Below are 10,371 nucleotides of genomic sequence, written 5' to 3' on the forward strand. Positions count from 1 at the left end.
GAAACACCACCCTGCTCCAGGGTCTCTCCAGGTCAGGGCTGGAAGCTGCTTCCTCCCCGGCCTAACTCTCCCCTCTGCTTGACATCTCAGCAATCTACCACCTGGGCAACCGATCCCCCCAACGTACTGCCCACACTAAAGCCCTCAAGTGGTTTTTGTTTTTCTAGTTACAATGTATCATTTAATGAGTTTGTCCAATTAGTTAATCACTGTCAGGTTCACAGTGAGTTCCACAGGGCCAAACCTGTTCTCTGTCTTGCTCACTGTCGCCTCTGCTGCACCCAGCACAGCACCTGGCAAACAATATGCTAAAGAAATGCCACGTGACAATGAGAAGAAGGAATATTGGTGTGCCCCCAAGAACCTCTCCTACGTTACGTCCTGAAGGGAAATTGAGTTGCACTTCGGGCATGGTGTTTATTTGTGCACGTGATTTGTCATTAAAGTAGCAACAGAGAGAATGGGGTTTCTGAGCTTTTGAACCACAGGTATAAGAGACCTCCTTCAAGAACTAAGTGGTCATCCCCCACCCCCACCCCCACCCCCTCAGAAAACGTAAGGAGAGTAATGGTATCCTGAGGGTACCGGAAGGGGGGAGGAGAGGGAGTTGATAGCAGTGATGACTGTAGAACCCTACTGAAGGGGAGCGAACAACAGAATTGTAGGTGAATGATATATTAGATCGTGTAAGATACAGCTATAAATTACATACATACATACAATAATAAGGGTTGGGGCATAAAAAGGAACGGATATTAAGGAGGTCAGTAAGAAAGAGAATGTTTTGAAACTGATTGTGTACAAGACTGCTGGAGGTGACTGAACTATGGAATGTTACGATATCTGTAAGAAAGAAGAAGTAAGTGGTAGATGAAATGGTCCAGGTTAAGAAATCAGCATGAAAACGTGGATGGGAGACCCACTCAGCTCCCACTGCACTCGGGGACATGCAGGTCCCCATGAGGCACCTCATCTCCGGGCACGCACCCACACACAGTTGGCCTGGGCTTGTACAACCAGGTGCCCCCGAAAGCCGAGCCTTGGGAACGAACCTTTTGGTGGTCTCGATAGATTTCTGCTCGGCCAGCTCCTTCTGCAGCTCCCTCTCCTTGGCTTCCTTCTGCCCGATGGGGCAGTCCTCAGGGACAGTGAAGAGGGACAGGGCATCTTTGCTGTCCTCCTCGCGCAGCACTTTAGCGAACACCTTCTCGGCCAGCAGCCGGACTTGCTCGTCCACTTCAGAGATGTTCAGCTTGGGGAACTGGCGCGGCATCTCGGCTAGAAACGCAAAGTCAGGCATTAACCGTAATCAATGACCGTCACCAGGACAAGAGGCGGCGGAGTGAGGAAGGGGGCAGCATTCAAGGAAAAGCCAGCCCTCCTTCTCCTCCCCCCCCCCCACACCTCCACCCCCAGTCCTTGGGTCAGTTCTCTGGTCAGGATTTCCCAAACCCAGCACACCAATTTCACAATTCCTCTCAATAAGCCACTGGGCATGAACAGTGCAGGGCCAATGACGTTTTGCAAGAAAGCAAATAAACCAAAAGTCAAAGAAGGAAGAAACTGTCCAACCAAGGGTGCGTGGGGAACCAAGTGTCCTCAGTTGGGCCGTGCCTGGGGTCTGCAGCCCGCAAACTCAGAAGGGAGAGGAGAGGATTCTGAAGCCACCCTCCTCCCGACCACGAGGAGACTGAGTTACAGGTGCCACAGCCTTCAAGCCCGACTCCCCCACTTCATATGAGGAAGACAGAAGCCTAGAAGGCGTCACATCAGCCCGAGGTCCCCAAGATTACAGCAGAGCCAGGGGATCTAACACCGCATTCTTTGTGGCAAATCACAATGCTGCGGCCACCACTCCTCACCCCGGAGAACAAGCCACAGCAAACAAAGGACGACCTCACCCCGGCGCACAGTGGTTACAAGTTGGGCTGCCATCCTCAAAGTCCAACGTTTGAAACCACCAGCTAGCTGCTTCTACTCTCATCAAGAGCCAGAGCCCCAGAAAGCCCCAGTGGCAGTTGTGCCCTGTCCTATAGGGTCACTGTGAGTCGGCCTCCTCGCAATGGCAGCGAACTGAGTGAGAGCCAGAGACACACTTGCCCCGAGAAGCGTTGCCTTCTCCGCCTCTCTGCCTTGGGGCCCACGCCCAGTCATAGACGTGTCCCATTTCATTCTCTGTCCCCTCCTTTGTATGCCCCTCGCCTTCGTGCCTTTTCTTTCCTTAACGAACATCTCTCTCGTCCTTATTACATACACCTGCCAGGCACAGTCTGTATACCGACCCTGTTAACCCTTCTAATCCCATCTTACAGATAACGAAAATGGAGGCATGGAGGGCCAGCTCGCCCAGGGTCCCCATTTTACTGAGTGGGCAGAGCTCTGTGCTGCTCTCAGCCTCCCCACACTGTCCCCTTCTTCTCTGAACCTCTGCTCTGGGACTGGACCCAGGCACCGGTCCCCGAGTCCAAGCGCTTCCCCCCCCTCCCAACGCTATGCTGCTGCTCTTTGTCCACCCATTTGGGTGTCAGGGTGGAGTCTCCCACTGTCCTTAGCAAGACCCTTGGGAGGGATCGACCTATACCCTATCAACACACTGCCTCCCACAGGAGCCAGTCTGCAAGAGATGTTCCCTGCCCACCTGGTAGGAGCACTTCTTTAAGACTGGTTTAAAGAGAGGTGTGGTTTCCCTGGCTAGCCCACAGAGGAGGGGGAGGCCATTACAGGGAGAGGGTCCTCAAGCACAACCTTGGGTCAGTCTGTAAGATAGAGGCATTGGCTTAATGGTCTACAGGGTCCTCTCAGTCGGTCCTAACTGCCGCAATCGTAGTAACCAGGCAGGTTTCCGGTGCCTGGGGGGGGGGGGGGGGTGTCCGGGGGCCTCTGGCCAGAACTCTGTGCTGCACATGGGGTCAGAGTCGTGGCCCAGAAAGGAGTGACATGGGCTAGAAACAGACTTGGAACGGGAGGCAAAGTTTTGGCTGAGGTCCCTTCACTGTGAAACCAACTTCGCCCTCAGCCCACTCCCAGGGAGATGCCTTTCCTGGGAGTCTCTCACTGCACTCTGAGGGGGCTGGGTGGAAGGGAGCGATGGGGGACGAGGCACCTCGACCAGGGAGCACAGGCTGCGGACGCCTGTCCCCACTCGGGAGGACCCTGGCTCTGAGGAGAAGGTGGTAGACAGCAGCACAAAGAACTAGAAACACAGGAGACGTGTCAGGTTGGTAGCGAGCAGGACCCTCACCCCCAAGGCTAAATCCACGGGTTAACTCCCTCACTTCCCAAGCTCCCATCGTACCTCAAAAGGTAGACAGACATCCCACAGACCCCAGCCAGGGGCTGTAATGCCACAAAGATGCATAACGCTTGACCAAGCAGTGCATCTTCTAGAAATGAATGTGTTTAAAGCAAATAGTCCCTCCCGGGGCAGGGAGGGAAAAAAGCACAGAGCCATTTACTTGAGCTTTTTATATAAATAGCTTTGACATGTCCAAAACTGAGCATATTCGTGTGCGGGGGTGGGGAGGTTGTTAAGCAAGCAGAAGTAGAATTCCAAGGATAGTGCAATCACATTTTGTGAAATAACAGTAAAGGGAAGCAGATACACAGACTGGATTACAACAAATGCAACTAGCATGTCCAGACTGCGGTCGGCTGAATGAAGATGCATCCCCTCAGAGTCAAGGGCAACAGGAGAGGCCTTCAGAAGGGCCGGAGGCAGGACGGCCTGGGCTGAGCGGTGTCTTGTTTTCATAATTAAGGTCATTGCCCTACTGCGTTTAATACATGCAAAGAAGGTAAAAAGGAAACGAACAGACTTCAGACTGGATAGAAAGAAGGGAAATTAAAGAACAAAACGAACAAACAAAAACCCCAAATGGGCGGTTTTGAGCAACTAGTGCTGTCTCTCATTTACCCCACACCCGAGAGAAGCCACCCAGTAGGAATGAAGCCACTTAGACCTATCTCCACATCAGCTCCCCGCCGGGCATGAAGCTAACGACCACCACCTTCCTCCCCCAGGGGAGTGCACAAATATACCCTGGATGGACCCAGGTTCACCCACCAGCTGCCTCTCAGAAATAGCTGAGGGAGTTCCTGGGGGGGGGGGGGGGGGGGGGGGGGGGGGGGGGCGGGGATGGATGGTGAGCAAGCCAGCTGCAAGCAGCAAGGCTGGAGCTTCAAGTCCACCAGAGGCGCCTCAGAAGAAAGCCCTGGTGAACTCTCTCTAAAGCATCAGCCCTGAAAGCAGGAAGGAGCGGTTTTACCCTGACACACACACACACACACACACACACACACACACACACACACACACACACACACACACACACACACACACACAGAGTCACCAGGAGTCAGAGCTGGCTGACCAGCAAGTGGTTGGGGTTTGGGTTTTGAATGCCCGAGGGTTTTTGTTTTTTTGCCAGATCCTGCCATATTTTTCCATGAAACATGTTTAACTTGTTTAAGTCAATAAAGAGACATTTCAGAATGTATCTGTCAACACGTGTCGGTTAAATCAGCCTTTCCCAGGCAGGGTCTCAGGGCCATCCCACCAATAACTAACTAACTAAATAACCAAATCCTACAACTTGGCCAGGTGATACATCTCCATGGAAGCAGTGCCACGTCTTTCTCCAGGTGCCGACAGGCTCAACCAGCCGACCTTCCAGGCACTTTAACCACTGCTTTAACCACTGCACCACCAGGGCTTGCTAAGTGCATCTCAAGAGAAGGCAATACCTCCTGCAGGGAAAAGAGCTCTCGCGGTCAGTTCGCTGAGGAGTGGCTGTATTCCACAGCCCTTCACTCCAATCCACCACACACGGGACCTCGTGAGAGACTGACTGACTGCAGGCTCGTAGGCCAGCCCTCCCCCCAGAACCCACACGAGTCTCCTCGTATCAGGGTCAAAAATCACCAGCAGAGAATTCGCCCTGTGCCTGAACTTACTTAGGGTGGACCCCGTAACGCCACTTGGGGGGGCTGTGCACAGCAGGCTCATCTTGGGGCCATTCTTGGTAACAGCTCCTACGTGCCAGTCTTTCCCATTCAGAACTGCCTCTTCTGTCACACCCACTGGCGCCTGCCAGAGCGGTGTGCGGGGGAGAGCCATCACCACACATGGCCAGCTGCCTGTTCACGCCTGACTTCCCCTGTTTGTCCGTTGAAGCCAGCAGACTTAACTGTGAGTTCACTGACATTAGTCAGCTATTGATACAGCTTATCACACTGTTACACACTACACCCTCCATTCAGCTGAAGGAGCTGCCCCAGAGCCACAGTCTTAAGAAGGCACCCATTTCAGAAGAAAGGCACTCTCCCTGGTCTCACGCCGTCCAAAAGGTAGCTCAGGGCCACTCATGCCCTCTCCCTACACACAGGACCGTTCCGTCCAAGTGCCCATCGCCAGAACCCAAGACACAGACCTGAACCTGGTGCTGGAGTCTCCATGACTGACGGTGAGGATGCCGCGGGCGACGCACCTGGGGATCAAGTGCTGCGTGCTGCCAGGCAAGCAGCTGGCCCAGCTGAGTCAGAGCCCAGAGCGGCTCTCTGGGTCTTATCTGCGCTGCTGGGGTGGGAGGTCTCTGCTTTGCATATCTGTGATCGGCACTGAGCGAGAGCAGGAAAAAACCTGGGCTGGAAATTCTTCCCCCAGCATGAAAGGCAAGTGGAAATTTCCCAAGAATCCTAAAGGCCCTAGGTCATGCCAATTATCCAAGGCAATACTTGGCTGTTGGATCCTGAAGGCAGTGCTCAAAGGCTTCACCAAAAAATATACAAGGAAAAAAACAAACCAAGAAACTAAAGCTGCTGTGGCCTCCAGGAAAGGAGTGCATTCGACCAACCGCAGAAGATCAGCCCCGGCCCTCATCCAGTGCCCTCCACCCCTGCCCGCTGAAAGCTGAGTGGCAATGCGGAAACCATCACCTCGCTGCTTCCGCTTGGAATCCCACTTCAGCTTGGCAACTGCTTCCTCTTACCCAGGGCATAGCTCGGCACATCCTGCCTTGCCCACACTCACCCGGACCCCCAAAGCAACCCTCTGGCCACAGCAGCCCAAGGGCAGCAGGCAGAGGTCTGAGCCTGGCTGCCAACATGCACCCCTCTCCTTCACCTCCACAAGAAAAGAGAACCATGCAGTATTCCCTCCTTCCCGGGGAAGGGGGAAGGCCTCCACGCAGGGGCAGACAGCTGACCCGGGTGGAAGCTGTCCTGCACCTTCCCTTCTTGGCTGAAAGAGGCTGCAAGTTATAGGTGACTGGGCAGCCTGACCAGACCCCCCATCACAGCCCCCATCTGACCCTCCTGAGCCTCCCACCCCCCGCCCCCAGGTTCTCCCCACTTCTCACTGCCATTCATGGCCCCCACGTGGGCTTCCAGGCTGAGCTGGGCTGGATCTGCCACCCTGCGGCCAGTCAGCAGTTCCGCCTGCCCCGAGGAAGGTGGAGCCTGGCTCAAGTGACCTGCGGAGGAGTTCTCTCACACCAAGCAGGTGGATTAAAGCAGTATCACAAGGCACAGAGCTCTGGGTTTCGTCTGTAAAGGGCCGTCCTGTGAGATGGCTAGGAACAGTCACGCAGCCTCCAAGTGACTTAGGTAAATAATATGGGTCCGCGGGAAAGAGCCATGAGCAGAATGGCTATTCCTGTGGTCTGTTGAAATCCTGGGGAAAAGGGCCCAGGAAGGATGGGTCAGTTGTTTACCGGCAGGCCAGATCTAGCCCTGACTTAGACCTGAGTCACCCCACCCCACCCCCGTCCTGTTGTGAGGTTGTGCCTCGCTGAGCCCACATCATCATTCCTGTGAGCGCACAGAGCAGAATTACAGGGCCGACACATGATCCCCGGGCATCTGCTGGGCTTTAGCTGCCCAGAGATGATGACCCACCTGTCCTCACAGCTGTTTCATAAACAGCACAAGCAGCAGACTACAAGCAACCTAGAGAGAGGGTAATATATAATATTCATTAAATAATTAAAAGGACTTAGAGCTTAGAGAAGAAGAGGAAAAATAAAAAGCCTCAATATTGCTTTTCCAGAAAGGAGGAGGAGCAAGGAAACCGTTATTTTTGTGGAGTGTGTGTGTGTGTAGGTAGGGAGGGGGGTTGGAGTGGGAGCATTACCCACAGATCTGAAAACATACGTAGGCCCAACACATGGAGGGAGTTTAAATCTGCACCTTTAGCCAGACCCTGGAGAGATTTAACAGAACAAGGCTCCACGGAAGTGCAGGTTTGTAGAACATAACAGGTCAGGAGGCTTGGAAAACACCGCAAACCATAGTCCCTTGTATGGGTTCATGTACAAGTTGCTTACGCTTGTTCAACTCAACACATTGATTTGACCCTCCAGTGCCCCCATACAAAAACAAGGCTCTTAATAGCCTGTGGTTGGGGAACGTCTACTTTGAGCCTTAACTTTTCTAACCTTGAGAGAGCTGCCTTCCCGGAAGGACCAAGCTCATTAAGGAACTTTCCTTCCTAGCAGGGGCCCAGGCTTCCGGTGAGACCTGCCCCATCAGGACCAGACAGGTAACACCCCACTGAGATGGCACACACAGGTTGAAATAACGAGCCAGGGTCTGGTTAAAGTCAAAGGGTGGGAAGATCCTCCGGAAGGGTGGCAGCTTATGAGGAAAGCATAGCTCTGTCCCAGGAGGTCCAGCTCTGGGAGCCTGACATCTCACTGCTCCTTGTAGCCTAGACAGCTCCTTGGTCACACTCCACCCGCTCAAAGCCTTTTTAGTGCTCCTTTGAATGGACATGAAGACCCTCTGTGATAGCCAGGCCCAGAGCCTGCATCTCACAAGTTACCCTGCCCTGGCCAGCCCCAACTGACAGGGAAGGCTGCCATCAAATTAGATCCCATCAAGAAAGGCATCGATCCTCCCAGCCACTCCCAAGTAAAGATGGAGGGGCTTGCCAACAAGGGTCCATTTTATTTTTTTCTTATTTCCAAAGTGGGCATGGTTCAAGAGTTCGGCGAAGGGGCCCCATCGGCTAAGTGCCGACTCCAGACAGACCACAGACCGTCTCGTTCAGTACTGCACCCTGGTGGCTGGGATCCAATCGGGACTTAATCATTACACGTGGGATAAACACTTGCATAAAATCAATGACTGAGGGGTGAGTCAAGTTGATGAGTGTGCCTGTGGCAATCTGGAGTCGGTCGCGTGGACTCGAGCCAGACTTCCTGAGTTTGAATCCTGGCTCCAACACTTAGCTACGTAGCGCTGGACCAGTTACTAAACTTCACTGCCACTCAGTATTAGTCCCTATAAAGGGGGAAGCCATGATGATTGAACTTATTCACATTTACGGCAAGGTGCTTAAAATCGTACCTGGCCCATAGTTTGTGCTTCAGAAGTCTGCTCACCCTCACTGTGTCATCACCATTGTTATCACCATGGGGCCAGGTGTAAGGGAGGCAATGAGCATCAGGTTTTGTCTGCACACTCAATCCTTTGGGCATGATTTATTGAGCTCCATTTTGTCCAGACCCTCTCCCAAGCTCCTATTTGGTAATCACTAAAACCAAACTCATTGCCATCAATGCCAATGCACAGCAACCCTATAGGACAGGGGCAACCTGTCCCGGAGAGTTTCCGAGACTGTATTTATGGGAACAGAAAGCCCTGCCTTGCTCCATCTGTGCACTGTGGTTTTGAACTGCCCCTTACAGACTGCAGCCCAACGAGTCACCACTGTGGCACTCCATTATTTGGGCTCCTTTATTGGGGAATAGGAGCTAGGGATTCCTTTTTAAAATATGAAGCCTCCTTTATGAATGCTACTTCTTGGTAACTGAGCAGAGTGAAGACTCCAGTATTTTTTTTTTCTTTAAGCCTCCAGTCTTATGCCCATCCTCCTATGCCCTCATCCCTTCTATATCAGCAGCCCATTGACTCCAGACCTAGATATGTAGCCAGCACCCGGAACAACCAAGGGATTCATTTACTCGAGGGAAGAACCAGGAAGGCCAATGAGCACCTTTGGAGGAGAAAACGTATCTCCCTGCTGAATGCCAAGGCTAGGCTCTATCAGCTAGGCATCTTCAATCCAGGAAATGACTGAGAGGTCTTTTGGAGAGTGGTTCAGCGAGAATCGAGGATCAGAGCAAGAACAGATCCTATTCCTAAAGAACTTCCTCTCCCGTTAGGATCTCAGTTTGACAGGCGAGCACTGATGCTGGCCAGAGGCCCCACAGAGAGGTCAAACGCACCCTGCAAGCATCACTGTTCTTGGAGAGGCCAACCCCGTGCCACCATCTTCAGGGCGCAAGTCTGGCCCCTGGCAAGCCAGTGGTAGGCAGAGATGCAGCCAGGCCAGGCCAGGCCAGCTCTCCCAGACCTGCTGTCAACAACTCTGAAGAGGTGAGAACTGGCAAAGGTTCGGTTGGCCTGGCTCAAGGGTGTCACTGCCACTCAGTGTCGGAACTCCACGGGCAAGGGAGGAACTTCTCTGAACTGTCAGCGGCACTGGAAGATGGCTTCATGTCCGTTACCACATCAAGGGGCCTGGCCAACCAGGGCTCGGGATCCTGCTAGCATAACTCTCTGCGCTCTAGTGCTCATGCAGCTCTGTTGCGAATTTTCCATCACCAAGCTTCCAAACGCATTGGAGGGAAAATGACACTCTCATCAGTGAGCTTCTCCTCCTTCAGGGCCTCTCAAAACTCACCAGGAGGCCTCTGCCAGTCAAGAGGAGATGCTGGCAGCCCCGCTGGCAAAGCAGCCACCAGGGAGCTCAAGGGCAGAAAGCTGGCTCCCAAAACGCAGGCCATGCACCTCCCTGGTCAGAGAGAGCCAGCTACGATGTGAGGATGAAGGTCTCAAAGCGACCGGGACACCCAGGCATCCAGCCCCTCCCTTGGCCTCCTAGTGGAAGTCCTCAGTTGTTCTATCAGGCCAGTCCGCAAAACCGAAAAACTAGCCCTGACACTTAAGTGGCAGAACGTCCCGGGAAGGTCCCTTCATTTTCTAAACCGGGCAGGTGCAACCCAGGCCGCCAGGGAGCCTCTGGGGAACTCCGGCCACTGCAGCGGCAACCGCAGGGCCATTGTGAGTTGCGTTGGCGCCCAGGCTTTTAAGAGCAGGGCAGCCTTGGGCGGAAGCTCGGGCCCCGGGGCGCCCCCCACGCCCACCCTGGTCCGCGGGGTGCCGTGGGTCCAAAGTCAGCAGTGGGTCCCCGCCGCACTCACCGGGTTCGGGAGACCGGGCCATGCCGCGGGCCGGGGCGGAGCGCAGGGGACGACGACGCAGGGCAGGGCGCACAGCGACTGCGGCGGAGCCGGTTCCCGGGCACGAAGGCCACGGCGGTCGGGGACCCGGCCAGGCCGCGCCCCCCTTGCGGGCTCGCGCTCGGCG

At 54.1% G+C, this 10,371-nt stretch overlaps 1 protein-coding gene across 2 annotated transcripts in view; it reads right to left on the minus strand.

The window, feature by feature from the left end:
* Positions 1 to 10,229, minus strand: part of AMPD3 (adenosine monophosphate deaminase 3) — a 42,438-nt gene extending 32,209 nt beyond the window's left edge. Inside the window, exons 1-2 of one of the 2 annotated variants that reach the window (XM_004711537.2) lie at positions 10,206 to 10,229; positions 1,053 to 1,278 (exon numbers count right to left, since the gene is read on the minus strand). In XM_004711537.2, coding sequence (XP_004711594.1) covers positions 1,053 to 1,278; positions 10,206 to 10,227 — 248 coding nt within the window. In that variant the 5' untranslated portion in view covers positions 10,228 to 10,229. Of the gene's footprint in view, positions 1 to 1,052; positions 1,279 to 5,429; positions 5,510 to 10,205 lie in introns of those variants that run through there. The other variant, XM_045290970.1, reaches the window with a different exon arrangement.
* Between the last annotated feature and the right edge of the window lie 142 nt (positions 10,230 to 10,371).

Source organism: Echinops telfairi, unplaced genomic scaffold, assembly GCF_000313985.2.
Source record: "Echinops telfairi isolate 266 unplaced genomic scaffold, ASM31398v2 ScPeMD7_60;HRSCAF=208, whole genome shotgun sequence".
NCBI classification, from domain to species: Eukaryota; Metazoa; Chordata; class Mammalia; order Afrosoricida; family Tenrecidae; genus Echinops; species Echinops telfairi.